At 37.7% G+C, this 17,223-nt stretch overlaps 5 protein-coding genes and 1 long non-coding RNA gene across 17 annotated transcripts in view; 5 read left to right on the forward strand and 1 right to left on the reverse strand.

The window, feature by feature from the left end:
* LOC104699215 (IQ domain-containing protein IQM6) overlaps window positions 1-69 on the forward strand; it is a 4,536-nt gene extending 4,467 nt beyond the window's left edge. The window contains exon 11 of the mRNA XM_010414550.2: window positions 47-69. Coding sequence (XP_010412852.1) covers window positions 47-69 — 23 coding nt within the window. The remainder of the gene's footprint in view (window positions 1-46) is intronic.
* On the forward strand, window positions 440-2,843 carry LOC109133499. Of its 8 annotated transcripts, none has more exons than XR_002038643.1 (6): window positions 440-985; window positions 1,109-1,159; window positions 1,265-1,543; window positions 1,667-1,801; window positions 1,889-1,923; window positions 2,034-2,843. It is a non-coding gene; the product is annotated as an uncharacterized LOC109133499 (long non-coding RNA). The 8 variants fall into 8 exon arrangements; XR_002038646.1 differs by having other exon boundaries at window positions 2,040-2,843; XR_002038644.1 differs by having other exon boundaries at window positions 1,667-1,785.
* Window positions 4,087-7,637, forward strand: LOC104792134 (eukaryotic translation initiation factor 3 subunit C-like). The gene is made up of 4 exons (XM_010518195.1): window positions 4,087-4,183; window positions 4,533-4,606; window positions 4,714-6,459; window positions 6,621-7,637. Exons 2-4 carry the CDS (start codon window positions 4,583-4,585, stop codon window positions 7,539-7,541), a joined length of 2,691 nt encoding a protein of 896 aa, XP_010516497.1. The 5' UTR covers window positions 4,087-4,183; window positions 4,533-4,582; the 3' UTR covers window positions 7,542-7,637.
* LOC104792135 (lipid phosphate phosphatase delta-like) lies at window positions 7,997-10,520 on the forward strand. 4 transcript variants are annotated; one of them, XM_019246890.1, is made up of 9 exons: window positions 7,997-8,299; window positions 8,330-8,541; window positions 8,656-8,751; window positions 8,874-8,948; window positions 9,026-9,156; window positions 9,435-9,538; window positions 9,626-9,754; window positions 9,856-9,971; window positions 10,051-10,520. In XM_019246890.1, exons 2-9 carry the CDS (start codon window positions 8,362-8,364, stop codon window positions 10,471-10,473), a joined length of 1,254 nt encoding a protein of 417 aa, XP_019102435.1. In that variant the 5' UTR covers window positions 7,997-8,299; window positions 8,330-8,361; the 3' UTR covers window positions 10,474-10,520. The 4 variants fall into 4 exon arrangements, with proteins under 4 accessions (XP_019102435.1, XP_019102436.1, XP_010516498.1 ...); XM_019246891.1 differs by having other exon boundaries at window positions 7,997-8,285; window positions 8,316-8,541; XM_010518196.1 differs by having other exon boundaries at window positions 7,997-8,541.
* LOC104792136 (serine/threonine-protein phosphatase PP2A-3 catalytic subunit) lies at window positions 10,612-14,454 on the reverse strand. 2 transcript variants are annotated; one of them, XM_010518199.2, is made up of 11 exons: window positions 14,157-14,454; window positions 13,515-13,571; window positions 13,292-13,375; window positions 12,940-13,011; window positions 12,695-12,766; window positions 12,382-12,422; window positions 11,944-12,010; window positions 11,439-11,630; window positions 11,242-11,331; window positions 11,044-11,151; window positions 10,612-10,957 (listed from the first exon to the last, which is right to left on the reverse strand). In XM_010518199.2, the coding sequence occupies exons 1-11, from the start codon at window positions 14,247-14,249 to the stop codon at window positions 10,892-10,894; spliced, it is 942 nt and encodes a 313-aa protein (XP_010516501.1). In that variant the 5' UTR covers window positions 14,250-14,454; the 3' UTR covers window positions 10,612-10,891. The 2 variants fall into 2 exon arrangements, with proteins under 2 accessions (XP_010516501.1, XP_010516502.1); XM_010518200.1 differs by having other exon boundaries at window positions 13,515-13,566; window positions 14,148-14,206.
* Window positions 15,988-16,984, forward strand: LOC104699216 (DEAD-box ATP-dependent RNA helicase 11-like). The gene is made up of 3 exons (XM_010414551.1): window positions 15,988-16,716; window positions 16,786-16,869; window positions 16,940-16,984. The coding sequence occupies exons 1-3, from the start codon at window positions 15,988-15,990 to the stop codon at window positions 16,982-16,984; spliced, it is 858 nt and encodes a 285-aa protein (XP_010412853.1).

The following is a 17,223-nucleotide window of genomic DNA, read 5'->3' on the forward strand; positions in this document are numbered from 1 at the left end:
TATGATGAAGTGATCCGCTTAAATAATTTTTTGTTTGTTACGCAAGATACAAAAGTAGGGATTAATTGAAGAATGGTCTTCTTATGTTTGTTCCTTGTTTCTCAAGTCACCTATTCATTATTCTTTTGTTAATGTCTGCAACTCTGCATAATTGAGAAAAACAACAATTGTTAATTATGATGATTTTTGTTCGTGTGATTATTTTGTTTGTAATCCACTGAATCATATATACTCGATGGCCCATTGATGGATTTAATCTTCACTAATTTAATTGTAATCCAAATGATTTAATCAAACAAATTTAGTCTATTTATTATTAACCAAAAACTAATTTGAAGCTAACCAAATCTTTACTCCGGTTTAAATTGTTTAATTTAATTGATTTTTTTGCTCCGACATCATCAAAATGGATGATGCAATTAATCTGAATCGTGTATCATAAGAGCATGATTAGTGGGGAGTACTCACAAAGTTACTCCACTATTTGGGCCCCAAAATAATATTAAACAATCCAAAAATGGGTCCATTATCGAAGAATCGATACCCTGGGAAGGAGTTTGAGCAACACTTGAAGAACGCTACGTGGCGACTTGTGAATGGGTGTTTGTTAAATATAAAAGCGTTTTTTTTTTATTTTTTACTCATTTTCTTTTCTTTTCTTCCCCAAAGTCTCTCTCTCTTCTCTCTCGAGAACTCCGGCGAAAGAAATGGCGATTCATATGTAATCGGGAAAAGAAGAAAGAGAGAAGAATCGAGTTATCAATTGGATTAAGCAGTCTGCCCAAGTGATCTTCTTCATTCTTAAGGGTTTCGTTCCTATCCTTCTAGGGTTTGTTCTCTCTCTCTCTCAATCCAATTGCATCGCTCTGTTATTCTTTTTCTTAACGCGTCGCGTCTCTGATTTTTTTGTTTTGTTTCTTCGTCGTCTCTTGTTGCAGGTTTTTTAAAGCAAGTTTAATCTGATTGTCGCTCACACGGCCTCTAGGTGAGTTCCTCTTCTAGGATTTGGCTTTGATCTTTCGGTGATTGATTTATCGTGTTGCTTCCTCTGTTTTTTTTTTTACTAACTTGTTTCTTCTTCTTCTTCTTCTCCTTCTGTCTCTCGCAGGTGCTTTTTGGAAGCATGGCTTTCGTCTCTGAAATCTCAACTTCTTCTAGGGTTTGATCTCTAAATTGATTTCTATTACATAGGGTTTTTTTTTCATTCACTCGAATTCCTTATATTTACTCATATTTCTATTATTATATTTTTTTGTAAATCCAGATTGATTGATTGCGGAGGATAACTGTAGTATTGATCGATCGGCGATTGAGGAGGATACTAAGATCTCTCCCTGATGGTTTGATTGAGGAGGAGGGCACTAAGATCTTCTTGGGTTTTTATTCATTCTTGTCACTCTCTGTTTGATTTTAACGACTTCTTTTCTTTTTTGGGGGGGTCTCACTCTCTCTCTCTTTGTTGCAGGTCTTCTTTTGGAATTACTCCCGAACAGCAAGCTTTGTCAAAGGATGGATCACAACTAGCAGCAATATGAAGGGACAAGTAAGTTTGCAGCCATGAGCTTAGACTTGCTTATTATATATATGTCTTGTTATTTTGTTTCTTATCTCTTGTCTCTAGCTAACTTTTGGTATGCATGTTTTCTTTTCTTTTTTGTTGCATCAGCCTCAAGGATTTGTCTCTTGACTAGCAGATAAAGGCATCAATGGAGATGATGACTTGCCAAAGCGCAAGACCTTTTGTGGTTTCTGGGACTAAGATCTCTCGGTGATGGTTGAGAAAGAGTGGAGTCTTCTCTTTGTTTGTTTTCCTAATCTCTCCCATATTTACTCTCTTTTTTGATATAGTGAAATAACTGTTGATATGGCTTTTTTATTTTCCTCTTAGGAGTTGAAAAACCGACGACCATCATTGTGGCTTATGTAAGTTAACTGATTAACTATGTTCATCTCTCTTTCTTCTTTTACATGAATTTTGAGATTTACCAAGTTATACTACTAACCCTGCTTCTGATGATGTTTTCTCTTTCTAGTTTCAGCTGATTTGTGCACAGGCTCTTGGATTGCCATTAGAGCAGCCAAAGAGTGTAAACATGGAGAGGTTGCAAAAGGTGAAACTTCGTGGGGCTCTTTAAGCTCCTCTCGAAACCACCAGAGGTTTGCTTTTTATTATGAGATTATTCTGTTGTTCTTGTTAAGAGTACAATGTTTTTGTTTCTGTTTATGTGATTTATATTGACTATTTTTACATGTTTGTGCGAGGTCAAATGGAGATCATTTGGAATGATTATTCATGAAGCGGACTGCAGCGTTTTGGATTCTCTTATTTGAAAAGGTATGGTACGACAGCTTTCATATGTTGTTGATAGTTATTGTTTGCGATTGTGTGTTGGGATGAATTAGTGTTAGATTAGGTAATAGTCAAGTCAGGACATTGATGATTGCTTTTTTGTTTGTTGGAGTTCTTAAATACGAATAGTACTTGATTAGAGAGATACTTGTCGAGTAGGTTGTTTTAATGTAATAAATTTGTGGTTGTTGTAGTTAATTTACAACCATAAATTTGAAAACCCAAAACCACTTGAGCTCAATATAAACCCTCCATGTTAGCACTAACATAAACCATTAACTTTTTCTATACAAACCCTTTTCTTTTAACATCAGCTTTCACTAAAACAACCAATGGATCCTAGAAGCCTTATTCGTAATCCACATACATATTTTGTTGATCTTATGAATTCTCAAAAAGACTCTAACTCCCAAGATAATCCAATTCTTCCAAATACATTCTCTTCTCAGCCTGTCCACTTTACCCAAACCCTCTCTTCTCAGCCTGTCAACTTTACCCAAANATCAATGGCAAGAAGGATGTCGTAAAGATGTAGAGCGTGCATTTGGAGTCTTGCAAGCTCGATTTGCAATCGTGAAGAATCCCGCACTTTTTTGGGATAAAGGGAAAATAGGGAAAATAATGAGAGCATCTATCATCATGCATAACATGATAGTGGAAGACGAACGACGTGACTACAATTTCTACGATCCAGCGGAATTCCATCACGGAGAAGGAAGCGGAAGTTCTCATGTCGATTTATCATATTCTACAGATATCCCAACAAATCTACATAATATGATGGGCATTCGAAATGATGTTCATGATACACAAATGCATGATCTTTTGCAAAAAGACTTGATTGAGCATATCTGGCAAAAATTTGGTGCAACCGCACAATAAATCTTACTCCAAACTATGTTTAATATGNCGCACTTTTTTGGGATAAAGGGAAAATAGGGAAAATAATGAGAGCATCTATCATCCTGCATAACATGATAGTGGAAGACGAACGACATGACTACAATTTCTACGATCCAGCGGAATTCCATCACGGAGAAGGAAGCGGAAGTTCTCATGTCGATTTATCATATTCTACAGATATCCCAACAAATCTACATAATATGATGGGCATTCGAAATGATGTTCATGATACACAAATGCATGATCTTTTGCAAAAAGACTTGATTGAGCATATCTGGCAAAAATTTGGTGCAACCGCACAATAAATCTTACTCCAAACTATGTTTAATATGTATAATATTTTGAATTTTATAAAATATGTTTACTATTCCGTATTTTGTAAAATATGTTTAAGTTTGTAAAATATTGTTTTCTATTTTATGTAATATAAAAAATTTAAATAATTGTTTTATCATTTTAGATAATTAAAGTTTGATAATTAATAAATCAAAATTAAAAAATTATTATTTAAATGTTTGAGTAACCTCTTTGTAGTTCTCTAGTAATAGGATAATTTTACTTAGGTTCTCTTAGAGTTACTTAACTTAATTTATGATTATTTATATAATTAATTAATGTAAGAGTAACCATGGTGGGTTACTCCACTAATGATGGTCTAAAGTCGATATTACTTACCCAAAGAGACCAAAAGACACTGTCAGTAATCAATATGTTACAATTACAATAGACAGGGGTAGATCAGGAATATTCACAAGAGATTTCTTTCTTTTTTTTTTTTTGGTCAAAGAGAGAGATTTCTTCTATAAATTGCAAAAGCCCTACAAGTACAAATACTTGTCACGGTTCCTTCGTCTGAGCTTTTGGGATTTAATCCTTGTCTTACGTTGTCGCTCGCTTCTCACCGTACTGATCCGACTCTGGTAGATTCAGGTCTCGAACTCTCTTAGTACTTATGTTGTTTGGTGTTGATTACGATTAGATTTTGCACTCAATAGCTTATATTTGATTTATACCCTGAAGAAAAATGTTCTGCTTCGGATCTATTTTTATTACTCGATTATGATTTCTGTGTTTGATTTATAGGCTTATCATGATTCTATGATTATCAAAATCTTTGCTTGATTGTAAAGAAAAAAAATTGAAATTTGCTTTACTCTGTTTTCATTGAAACCCTAATGAACTCTACGGTGAAGGTTCTTCCTTTGGATCTGTTTTTCTCGAGTTGCTTTTATCATTTCAGCTTAGCTTATTCTTTGCTGTGCCATTTTGTGGATTGCAGATTCTCATTGCTTCTATTGCCTAACGTTTACCTTTTTTCTGCTAATAAAGATGTCTAAGTTCTTTGATCCTCAGGTTTCCTCTTAAACCTTTGTATATCGATAACTTCTTTAGTATCGTCTATTGGCTTGCTCCATTGGTTTTTACTTACTTCAATTTCTCGTTGTATCTTTGTTCACCAGAGTGGAAGTGATAGTGAATATGAGAGTGATGTCGACGAAGAGTGGGACGTGGTTCAAGATACCAATGCTGCTAGTGCCTCGCGTTACCTTCCAGGTGGCAGTGATAGTGAGGACGATGATCTCCGTAAACGTGTTGTTCAGCCAGCCAAAGACAAGCGTTTTGAAGAGATGGTTAGTACCACAGAGCTGATGAAGAATGCCATTAAGATCAATAACTGGGTTAGTCTACAAGACAACTTTGATAAGATTAACAAGCAGTTGGAAAAAGTTATGAGGATTACAGAGGCTGTCAAGGCTCCAATCTTGTACATCAAAACCCTTGTGATGTTGGAAGATTTCCTAAACGAAACTCTGGCCAACAAGGAAGCAAAGAAAAAGATGAGCACTATCAACTCCAAGGCCTTGAATTCAATGAGGCAGAGATTGAAGAAGAACAACAAGCGCTATGAAGAGGAAATTATCAAATATAGGGAGTCGCCAGAAACCGAGGAAGTGAATGAATCAGAGGATGAAGATTCTAAAGATGACGACGAGGATGACGTTAATGTGGAGGCTGATTCTGAAGAGGAGGAGGAAGCCAACGATAAAGGTGATCCCTCTTGGAAGAAGATGCTTAGTAAGAAAGATAAACTTATGGAGAAGTTGTATAATAAAGATCCTACAGAGATCACATGGGACTGGGTAAACCAAAAGTTCAAAGAAGTTGTGGCTGCCCGTGGAAAGAAGGGAACTGCACGATTTGAACTCGTAGATCAGCTTACACACCTGATAAAGATTGCCAAAACTCCAGCGCAGAAACTTGAAATCTTGTTTAGTGTTATTTCTGCACAGTTTGATGTGAATCCTGGTCTCAATGGACACATGCCTATCAAGGTCTGGAAGAAGTGTGTGAATAACATGCTTACGATACTGGACATTCTTGTCAAATATGATAACATCGTTGTCGATGATACAATTGAGCCTGATGAGAATGAAACTTCAAAACCAGAAGACTTTGATGGAACAATTCGGGTCTGGGGTAACCTTGTTGCTTTTGTGGAGAGGATAGACACTGAATTTTTCAAGAGTTTGCAGTGCATAGATCCTCATACACGTGAGTATGTGGAGAGATTGAGAGATGAGCCGATGTTCTTAGCTCTTGCTCAAAACATCCAAGACTACTTTGAGCGGTCTGGTGACTATAAAGCTGCGGCGAAGGTGGCCTTAAGACAAGTTGAGTTAATTTACTACAAACCTCAGGAAGTTTATGATGCCATGAGGAAACTGGCTGAGCTGGTTGTGGAAGAAGAAGAAGAAGAAGATAGTGAGGAGCCCAAAGAGGGAGCTGGAACTCCCGCTTCATTCATTGTTGTTCCAGAGGTTGTTCCTCGTAAGCCTACCTTCCCAGAGAGTAGTCGAGCTATGATGGATGTTCTCGTCTCCCTTATTTACAAATATGGAGATGAACGGACCAAAGCTCGTGCGATGTTATGTGATATATATCATCTTGCTTTAGTGGATGAGTTTGTGTCTGCTAGGGACTTGTTGCTAATGAGTCATCTGCAGGAAAATATTCAGCACATGGACATCTCAACCCAAATCCTCTTTAATAGGTCCATGGCACAGCTTGGTCTCTGCGCGTTCCGGGTCGGAATGATCACCGATGCTCACAGCTGCCTGTCTGAACTGTACTCTGGTCAAAGAGTGCGGGAGTTGCTTGCTCAAGGTGTCCAGCAAAGCCGATATCATGAGAAGACTCCCGAGCAGGTACATATTTTTGTTTGTATGCATAGTATCTTCTTATGCATCTCAGGTTCGTAGATTTTGTTTCCATCTTATTTACTATGTAATTGGGTTCGTGATGTTCATGGTGGGTCTGTTTAGATTGAGAATGAAGCTAACTGTCTGCAACCTTTTGGTCCAACCAGGAAAGATTGGAAAGGAGACGACAGATGCCATATCACATGCACATAAACCTTGAGCTTCTTGAAGCTGTTCATCTCATCTGCGCCATGCTACTAGAGGTCCCTTACATGGCAGCCAATTCTCATGATGTCAAACGCAGGGTGATTAGCAAGAACTTCCGTCGACTGCTCGAGATCAGCGAGAGGCAAGCATTCACTGCTCCTCCTGAGAACGTTCGTGACCATGCCATGGCAGCAACCCGAGCTCTCATTAAAGGAGACTTCCAAAAGGCTTTTGAAGTTGTGAAATCTCTTGATGTCTGGAGACTGTTCAAGAATCGGGAAACCATTCTTGCTATGGTGAATGAGAGAATCAAAGAAGAGGCTTTGAAGACTTATATCTTCACATACTCGGCCTCTTACGAGTCCCTAAGTCTAGATCAACTTGCCAAGATGTTTGATCTCTCTGAGAACAAAGTCCACAGCATCGTGAGCAAGATGGTGATAAATGAAGAACTCCATGCAAGCTGGGACCAGCCTACACGTTGCATTATCTTCCATGATATACAACACAACAGGTTGCAAACCTTGGCTTTCCAGTTAACCGAGAAGCTTGCTATTCTTGCGGAGAGTAACGAGAGAGCAATGGAAGCTAGGACCGGTGGTGGCGGTCTGGATCTAAGTTCAAAAAGAAGAGACAACAATCAAGACTACGGAGGAGGAGCAGGTGGTGGAAGGTGGCAAGAAAACATGTCTTACACACAAGGAAGACAAGGTTACAACGGTGGTGATAGGTCTTGTTATGGTGGTAAGAGATCATCTGGGCACGGTGGTCAGAACCGAGGAACTGGTGGGAATGCAGGAAGAGGTGGAACAGGGAATAGAGGAATGCAGATGGATGGCACGAGCCGTATGGTAAGTCTTAACCGAGGTGTTCGTATGTAAACATAAACCCAAATTAAAGGAGGAGATTTCTCGTAAAACTTCTTTGTTCTCTTGTAAAACTTCTTTGTTGTTCTGTTCTGTTTTTTTTGACTCTGTTGTTGACTCTATATATATTAATATTTTGATTAATTTAAAAAACATATGTTTAGTTATCAATTATCATATACCCTAATCGTTTTTTTTGGTTTTGTTAACACACTAACTAATCGTTTGTTCAACTTGTATCTTCTACGTTACATTTTATTTGAACATTTTTTTCGTCTCATCTTAATTTAAATTTAAAAAAAAAAAAAAAAAACGAAACTTTTTAAAATAAAATTAAATGGGCAATCACAATCACAAAGACAAAAGTAAATTTTTGACTAATTATGCGTTGACCTAAGTCACGCAAACCACACGTAGACCTCACTTTGATAAAAAGTGCTGGATCAAAACTGGTGGCTATGAAAATTTTAACAACTAAACTCTCTTTTAAGGTTCTCTCAAAATCTTTATAATCAAAATCAAAATTTATTCCACCTTCTCTTCTCTTTCTCTCTTTGCCAGCGAACATCCATTGGAGCTCCTCACTGTACGCCTCAGGAGGGAGATAGAGATAGATAAATTTGATAAATTGTCTTCTAATTCTGTGTTCTAAGGTTTTTGACTTTTTTTTGAAACCCAGAAAAAATTTACCAACTGTTTCAAATTTTCAAACTTTTTCTACTCTCTCTCTCCTCTTTCTTGAAACGGGAAAGAGGGAGGGAAGAAGAAGAAGAAGAAGAAGAAGAAGAAGAAGAAGAAGAAGAAGAAGAAGAAGAAGAAGATTCTAGAAAGATCAATGGAAAGCTCAGGCTCAGGCTCAGGCTCAGGGACATGGCAAGGATTGATCCTTGTGGGTATTGTCACATGGATCTGTGTTTCTTCCTATCTGAATTTTACCCATAAAATTAGATCTCTGATACAACCATGGGTCTCTCGTCAAGTCCTTGGTGGTGTTCCTCTCATTCTCAGAATCCAGGTGTGTGCCTAATTTACCCAATAAAGTTTGTTTACAATNTTATTTACAATCCCAACTAGTAAAAGATTTGAAGCTGAGTTTTTGTTGGGTGGTGATTTGTGTGTGTTTTTGCAGAAATGTCAGAATGGAGTGTTGGATGCTTTCTTCTCAGCGCTATCGTGTGTTGTCTCTGTCCCCTTTTACACTGCTTTCTTGCCTTTGCTTTTCTGGGTAAACTAACTTCTTGTTCAACATCAAAGTTGTAATCTTTACTCTTAGATATGGCTTATGTGGATATGATATGATTGTAACCTTTAAAAAGATTACTAAGTAATGAGTGTGTGTAATTGCAGAGTGGACATGGTAGATTGGCTAGGCAGATGACTCTGTTGATAGCTTTTTGTGATTACTTGGGAAACTGCATTAAGGTATTACTCTTCGGTGTTCTCTCTTAGTTTATAAAGAAGGAAGTGTTTGTTTGATACGGTCGTTCTTCTGTATTTAGGATGTGATATCAGCTCCTAGGCCAAGCTGCCCACCTGTTAGAAGGATTACTGCCACCAAAGATGAGGAAGACAATGCCATGGAATATGGCTTGCCTTCTTCTCATACTCTTAACACTGTTTGTTTGTCCGGGTATGTCTTCTGTCAACTCTGTACCCTCTTTCTTGTAGACTCCCATAGTATTTTTTTCTAGCAAAGAATGTTTGCTCTTAGTTTTGCAATGCCATGAAGACAACAAATTCGTCTCAATGCTGTAACCAGTATGGAAACCCATAGTAAAATCGATGGATCAACTGATTCTTACGAGTGAAGCATTTCGTGTAATCTGTTTTCCATCATCTTGTAAAGCAAATGTTGCTGTGGTTATTGGGTATTTTTAACACTTGTCTCCTTATTCGTTGGTGTTTCAGATATCTACTTCACTATGTGTCATCATCTGTGGGATACGAAAATGTGTCTATCCAGTACTATGGATTTGCCCTTGCTTGTTTGTTGGTAGCCCTAGTTGCCTTCGGTAAAATCATCACTCGTACCAGAGAAAAACACACATTCCTTGCAAGTATTTGATTCCTCAATTAACATCATTGTTTTTTCTTCCTAGGAAGGATTTACTTGGGTATGCACAGTGTGGTAGATATCGTTGGTGGTCTTGCCATAGGAGTCCTGATTCTAGGTCTATGGCTAACCGTCAACGAACAAATCGATGATTTTATTACCTCAAAACAGAACGGTAAGCATCATTTTCTCTTACTTTTACAGATGCTTCTAGCCTTCTACATAACTAAATTTGAACACTAAATAACCAAGAAGCTATGGCTACGGATTGTGCAGTTAGCTCCTTCTGGACTGCTCTGAGTTTCTTATTACTCTTCGCTTATCCAACTCCCGAGCACCCAACTCCAAGCTACGAATATCACACCGCCTTCAACGGAGTTACTCTAGGAATTGTAAGCAATCCAGAAATGATATATAGTGTAAATGGTTAATTCAGACAATGACCTTAAATGGCGGTTTTACTTGTCGTAGGTGACTGGAGTCCAACAAACGTACAGCCAATTTCACCATGAAGCAGTCCCACGAGTCTTCTCACCAGAGCTCCCGCTAGCAGCCTATACTGGGAGAGTTATGGTAGGAATACCGACAATACTCTTAGTGAAGTTCTGCAGTAAATCCCTTGCAAAATGGATTTTACCAACAGTATCCAGTGCACTTGGGATTCCAATAAGATCCAGCACATACATTCCTAAGCTCAAGCTCGACAACGTGCATGCAAATGGGAAGAAGACAGACGAAAGCAAGTACTCGGTTGGGTATTTGCAGAGACTATGTGAGTTCTTGTGCCAGGACTCGTTTGATATTGACACTGGAATAAGGTTCTTCCAATACGCAGGCCTTGCCTGGTCGGTTGTTGATCTTGTTCCCTCCATATTCTCTTATATTAACTTGTAGTAACAGCTCCATTTTGTGGTTATATAAAATCAATGCTTTTAGTATCATCGTTCATACTCGTAATCACTTGACCATACAAAAAGTCTCCATAGTTGTGGCTTTGAAGAAATTTATATTAAAAGGGTGCAAATACAGAAATATGGAACAAAGGGGAAGAATAACATAAAATAAATAGAAATAATATCTCACAATAAACATATTCTGATGCAAAAGGGAGCTAAATAAGTTCAGCCAAACAAATGTTCATGAGAGGTTTTAAAGTTCATTGACCTCTTTGCCTATATTACACTATTCCAAGGGAGAGGGCTAAATTGATTTTAAGCAACCTGGAACACAAATGCGTTAACCAAATGGAATAAGCAGAGATCTTCAAAAACCAACAACTGGACTTCGCCGCTGCAGGAGGAGCTGAGTGTCTTCATAGGAAGTAGTCGGGTGTCCTTCGAGTGACATCTGGCTCTCCTCTCCTTGGTGCTGGTTCAAACTGTTGCATGATTTAGACTCTATCAGTTTTCATTCCCCACAAAAGAAGTCAAAAAGAAGATTTCTGGACATAGTTTGGGAAAAGACCTGAATGAACGTGTGGTTCCTGCAGTCGTCGACCTCAAGAATTGAGGCCATGTTTCCACAGCGATAGCAATAGTTTGGTGCACTGAATATAGTAACCACCTTTTGCTCCTGTCAACGGGAATATATTTTTTTACATAGTGAGCTAAGAATCTTAGATTTGACAAATTTATGCAGGGAAGATGAGTTTGATTGTATTACGTGTGCCCAGTTGAATCCATCCATAACCAGCTGATGCGCTCGGGCGATCAGCTTTAAGTTGTTAGTGTGATTGAATTGTTCGGATATGTCCTATGGAAACAAAATTGAGAAAAAGAAAGTTAATTACACACTTATTTGGAACCAAAAAAAGGTAGATTCAGGGCAGCTTCTGAAACTGAGGCTTCTTAATTCAATACCTGACCAAATGTATATCCAGCACCACGAGGAGAGATTCCCCAGCCACATCTGTCATCAGGATCAGACCATAATAAGTCACACATAGGTCCTTCATGCGGAACTTCTTGAACTCGATCGAAGTTCCTAATGTTGTCAAGTGTCTCAATAGATGGTGACAATCCACCATGAAGGCAGAATATTTCCGACTCGACCTGTAAACAAGGATATACGACATGAGAAGAACAGCCTCGTTATTTTTCGGAACGAACACTCTTAAGAAACCATCAGTTCAATCAGAGAAGTTATATTAAGTAGAATTAGCAATTGCAGTTTATATTGTCATTCACAGCTTTCAAAATACAAACCATCTCAAATTAAAGTGAAACTTGCCAACAACGTAGCTAACACACGCACAGAATGCATCAAAAGTTTCCATCTTCTGAATGAATTGAATATTAAGAGCGCCAGAAAAGAGAATATTGTAGGAGTGGAATGAATGATGCAGTGTATGTACTAAGTACTAACCAAGGCTGTCAGTGGGAAGTAGTCAAAGAGGTCTGTAAATATTTTCCAAACATTTGCATTGCCATACCTGCAAGTACAAGCAAGCATTGTTAAGCAAAATTCAAACGAAATAACCAAAAAATCGTTCCTACAGGCGTAGAAGGAAACATGTCTTATCAAGCACACTTTTTGATTAGCACTTACTAACAAGTACGGTATGAAAAATACCATGAGAATAGTCAAATGATTAAAGCAATATTAGTCCGGAAGATCAATACAAACTAGCCAGGACTAGAAAAAAGAATGGAAGGAAAATTGATATTATCCCATCAACAAAAACGAGCAGCAACAACAGCAACAATAAAGACGTGCAGACTATTAGTCAAAGAAGATGTATCATGACATGAACAAAGTGAGTTACAGCTTATACAACATAAGGGTGTTTGCCAGGAGACTCACTTTCGCAGACATTCATCATAAAATCCATAAACCTGAGTAATCTGCCAAAGCAAACAAAAAGTGTATTAAACTATGAGTCAGATAAAAACTTGGAGGACAGAAAGTTGCAAGCAAAAACACTATAGGAAAACCATAGTTTCCTTAAAATGTAGACAGCATAGAAATGAACAAATAAATGGTAATTATAAGAGGGTCTCATCAACGATTTCAATAAGAGATAACAGACAGACTATGTAATAGACTCAATACCGCACACCTCAGCAGGTGAACATACAAGTAGAGAGACATAGGGACACAAAAAATGTAAGTTTACCTGACGACTTTCATGGTTTCCTCTAAGAATAGTGATTCGCTGTGGATACCGTACTTTCAAGCCAACTAACAGCTGTAAATGGAATTTAAAAGAAAGAAAAACCATGAGAAAGGTAAATCTAACTAACATACATAAATCCAGTATGGACAGTTTATTTGATTTAACAGCAGCATAACAAGACAGGAGATGTAGATGGTATCATTATTGAACAAAAATGAAGTGTGCAGATGGTATAAACTTGGTACCGTAACAGTTTCGACAGAATAATATCCACGGTCAACATAGTCTCCCATAAACAGATAGTTGGTATCAGGGCACTGCAAAAAGAGCAAAAGAAGAACATTCATCAGGTTTTGTCAAAGCTGGTGGTAGATGGACAACAAAATTTAGAACTAGAATTGAAACTCCAGCACTACTTTTAAATATAACCCCTCGGAAAAGGCTCCAATATATTCTGATTATTCAGTGAGCAACCACACAGACTTTGTATTCCCTAGCCAGAACTAATAATAGCTAGAAAACATGGACGCTGAATAAAAAAACGAAACGTTCATCTATATGTCCATTTTGCATCTCAGAAAGTGTTAGAGAGATTACCTTTCCCCCTATACGGAAAAGCTCTGCAAGATCATGAAACTGTCCATGAATATCACCGCAGATTGTCACAGGGCTTTTAACAGGCTGCATAAAGGAAAATTTTAAAATTTAAGTCTACTTAAAACCAAACAAAATGAATGTGTCCTTAAATGAATAGAGGCCAGTAACACAATCTATCAGATGGGAATTAAAATTACCAAGAGATGTAAGAAGAAGAACTGACCTGAACATTGCTTTCATCCATCAAGATCTCCTTAGCTTTCTCGCATAATGCTCTAACCTAAAGCAAATAAAACAATACTGCACATGAAAAAACTCGTCTTTTCTCACTTTTCACTTCCTAAAGAGGTACAGGACATGAACTAATATCTAGTATCAAAACCATAACATTAGAATACCAAAATTAGATACACCAAGAAGATATTTTACAGCTATTGATCAGTTTTCCCCGATATTAGTCCCAGAAGGTCTTCAACCAAGTCGCAACCTCTCTCTCTCTCACACACACACAAGCTAAAAACTATTTATCATTATACATATTTTTCCCCCGATTGAAAAATCGGAAACTTGGCTATGGTTCATATCAAAATGCGAGTTAATTCAGAAACCAAAATTCATCTTCAAACAATAAAATTGAAATGACAATTTTTTTTTTCAACCCATAAAACTGACGTGAAATCAAACATCAAATCGGATAATCAGATACACACAGAAAAAATCCAATCTGAGATCCAATCATCTGAACAATCGAAGCTCAACCGGAAAAAAAAAAACATATATACAAATTTGCAGATTCAATTGAAAAGGAGAAAAAAAGGAAAAGGGTGTTAGGGGAAGCTATAATCAAACAGAAAACGCAGGGTACCTGTTGCTCAGAGAGGGGCTTGCACTGCATGAGCTGCGAGATCTGCTCATCTAGATCGAGTGTTGCATCCGTCGGAAGCGAATTCGCGCCCATCTTTTTGGATCCGAAAAACACAGATCAGAAACCAGCAACAGGTTTCCAGATTAGGGGACAGCCCTAACCCTAAATTGGATGGTTTCTGCGTCTTCTTCGCTTTTTTTATTTTCTCTTTCTCTCTCTCTCTCTCTGTCTCTCTCTCTCTCTCTTTCTCGAAGCGCAGAAGAGTGAGAGGAACTCGAAATGAGAGGGGGCGCGTGAAGGGAAGTGGCGAGTGGGTTTGTAGCTTTCGAGCCGTTTCCTTAATTTACTATAATACCCTCTCTTTTGAGATCTTTATATGACAAGGTGACGAAACAAAACCCACTACTTTCTATTTTGTTCAAATTGTACCTAAGTATTTGTAAAATCGATTTTATTCCTCAATTAAAACAACAACAAAAAAACACTATGAAAAATATAATCACCAACCATTGAAAAAAGTGTTCACCTTAATTATTAAACATTATACAAAAATACATTGTAAAGTTTTGTTGTTTCAGTTTTTAGCTAGATAACAATTTAAAGCAAACTAATTTATTTCTTCACAAAATTGGACTACACTTGGTTTGAAGTAATGTTTTTTTTGGTCTTCAACATAATGCATCAAAATATGAAAAAGATATGCAAAATTTGTTTATACAACCATTTAAACCTTTTTTCTTTTTTTTTTTAGAAAATGTAGTTTTAGATTTAACCAACAAAAAAGATCTCCAACTACCAATAGACGTTGAGAATGGAAACAAATTAAATCTTATTCAAGTTGAAATTCCTCCAACATTCATTTTATTTATGTTTTAGAAAAAAAAATCATGGGGTAAAATGATTGGAACTCATATACAATTTATGTTTGAAAACAAAAATTCACATGCTATTATATTTCTTTCATTATTTTCGAAAAACTAAGATACAATAAAATGAAAAACTATATTGGAAATAAAATTTTCAAATTGTTGTAGTAAAGGTATTTTAATTTTAATTTTTGGCCCAACTCTTATAGGTTTTATAATTAGATTTTAAATTTATGTATTAAAAAAAAAAAAAAAAAACAAGCTGATCTGATAGTTTTTGGTCACATATTGCTAGAGATTAAAATTAAAAGAAGCATTATTAGTATTTATTAACAACTCACACACTATTATCTCTCGCGTTGTGTGTGTCCCGATCCAAAAGGAAACATCGAATTTAGGGTTTTTCTCTCCTCCGAGCTTTTCCGTTGGGTGAACGAACGACTACCGTTGATTTCTTCTTCGCTTTTGATTCAGATTCGATTCTCTCTACCGATTTTTGAGGTTCTCTCTCTTTCTCTCTATATCCTCTCCTTTGTCTCCTTCGTTTATATCTCTCTCTCGATTTCGATTTCGAGTTCGAGTTTTTTATTTTATTTTTTTTTTGTTTTGGTAGCTAGCCTAGGGTTCCTTCATTGCTCCATGCATTTGGTTTCTTTCGTTTCAGGTTTATAAATAAAAAAAACCCTTTCGATTTTGTAATTTTGCTTTGGCTGGAGATGGCTTGATTTTGTTTGATTATAGATTTGATTTTGGGATTCTGGGGGTTTCCAGCTTATAGAGTTGGATAAATCCTCGTGTTTTTGTTTCTTACATTACCCAGCTGTTTGTTATTGATTTGCGTTTGTGCTAACTATAGACCTGTTTGGTATTTGCCAGGTTCTTAAGAAGCATTAAAAAGTCAAGTTTTCTGCTGGGAAGTTGCAACTTTTTCTCAATAGTTTTAGGACGTCACAAATTTTTCAAGTATGAGTTCATCATGGGCAGATGTGGCTGATTCTGAGAAGGCCGGTTCTAAGCCTAAAGGTTCTTATGTTCCCCCGCATCTACGGAACAGGCCATCAGAGCCGCCTGTTGCTGCTCCTTTGCCACAAAAAGATCGTCCTGAGTATGGTGCTCAACCTGCTGGGTCTCGATGGGCTCCGCCACCCAGTGGCGGTGGTGGCAGCGGCTATAGGAATGATGGAGGGCGCCCCGGATATGGTGGTTATGGTGGAGGAGGTGGTGGTGGTGGTGGTGGTGGCTGGAACAATAGAAGTGGAGGGTGGGACCGTAGAGAACGTGAAGTAAATCCATTTGGAGATGATGCTGAGTTAGAACCGATCTTTACCGAGCAGGAGAATACTGGCATTAATTTTGATGCTTATGAAGATATTCCGGTTGAGACCAGTGGGGGAGACGTGCCTCCTCCTGTTAACACATTTGCTGACATAGATCTTGGGGATGCATTAAATCTCAACATCCGGAGGTGCAAATACGTGAGGCCAACACCTGTACAGCGTCATGCGATTCCAATACTGCTTGCAGAGAGGGACTTGATGGCCTGTGCACAGACTGGGTCTGGGAAGACTGCTGCTTTTTGCTTTCCAATAATTAGCGGAATCATGAAAGATCAGCATCTACAGAGACCCCGTGGTTCACGGACGGTTTACCCTCTTGCAGTCATCCTCTCACCAACAAGGGAGTTGGCATGCCAGGTAACACTGAGAGTCTACTCATTCCCTCATAGAATACACACGTTTCTCATTCTGTGATTTTTTTGCCAGATACATGATGAAGCCAAAAAATTCTCCTACCAAACTGGTGTGAAGGTTGTTGTTGCTTATGGAGGAACACCTATTAACCAGCAGGTAATTATAGTACAAAATTTTGTTCCTTGGTTGTCAGCTTGCCATTGATATTGTTACATGATCATAGCAGCTTATGCTTACTGATATTGGATTCTGCCAGCTCTGCCCTTCGTAATGTCAGTCTCTATTGTGAAAATATGTTTTGTGAAGTCAGCAATGGATAATGCAAATCATGCATATTACACGCTTCTTTCCTATGTTAGTTATAGCATTGCCATCGTTTGTATCATCTTTACATAACATGCAGAAGAATTGGAATTAATCATTTGCAGGTGTTAGTCTAACTGTTTTCAAGCATCAATTTGTTATCTCATTTTTTATTGTTTATACAGCTCAGGGAACTCGAGAGGGGAG

This window comes from Camelina sativa, chromosome 6, assembly GCF_000633955.1.
Source record: "Camelina sativa cultivar DH55 chromosome 6, Cs, whole genome shotgun sequence".
NCBI classification, from domain to species: domain Eukaryota; kingdom Viridiplantae; phylum Streptophyta; class Magnoliopsida; order Brassicales; family Brassicaceae; genus Camelina; species Camelina sativa.

Bases quoted from the DNA above. Each gene is read 5' to 3' on its own strand.
- LOC104792134 (XM_010518195.1), top strand. From the start codon at position 4,583: ATGTCTAAGTTCTTTGATCCTCAG. The intron at 4,607-4,713 runs GTTTCCTCTTAA...TTTGTTCACCAG, and splicing joins CTAAGTTCTTTGATCCTCAG to AGTGGAAGTGATAGTGAATA. The intron at 6,460-6,620 runs GTACATATTTTT...TGGTCCAACCAG, and splicing joins ATGAGAAGACTCCCGAGCAG to GAAAGATTGGAAAGGAGACG.
- LOC104792135 (XM_010518196.1), top strand. From the start codon at position 8,362: ATGGAAAGCTCAGGCTCAGGCTCAGGCTCAGGGACATGGCAAGGATTG. The intron at 8,752-8,873 runs GTAAACTAACTT...GTGTAATTGCAG, and splicing joins TCTTGCCTTTGCTTTTCTGG to AGTGGACATGGTAGATTGGC. The intron at 9,539-9,625 runs GTAAAATCATCA...TTTTCTTCCTAG, and splicing joins GGTAGCCCTAGTTGCCTTCG to GAAGGATTTACTTGGGTATG.
- LOC104792136 (XM_010518199.2), bottom strand. From the start codon at position 14,249: ATGGGCGCGAATTCGCTTCCGACGGATGCAACACTCGATCTAGATGAG. The intron at 13,012-13,291 runs GTAATCTCTCTA...CTCTTTTTGCAG, and splicing joins TTTTCCGTATAGGGGGAAAG to TGCCCTGATACCAACTATCT. The intron at 12,011-12,381 runs GTGAGTCTCCTG...TTGTACTTGCAG, and splicing joins TATGATGAATGTCTGCGAAA to GTATGGCAATGCAAATGTTT.
- LOC104699216 (XM_010414551.1), top strand. From the start codon at position 15,988: ATGAGTTCATCATGGGCAGATGTGGCTGATTCTGAGAAGGCCGGTTCT. The intron at 16,717-16,785 runs GTAACACTGAGA...TTTTTTTGCCAG, and splicing joins CAAGGGAGTTGGCATGCCAG to ATACATGATGAAGCCAAAAA. The intron at 16,870-16,939 runs GTAATTATAGTA...TGATCATAGCAG, and splicing joins GAACACCTATTAACCAGCAG to CTTATGCTTACTGATATTGG.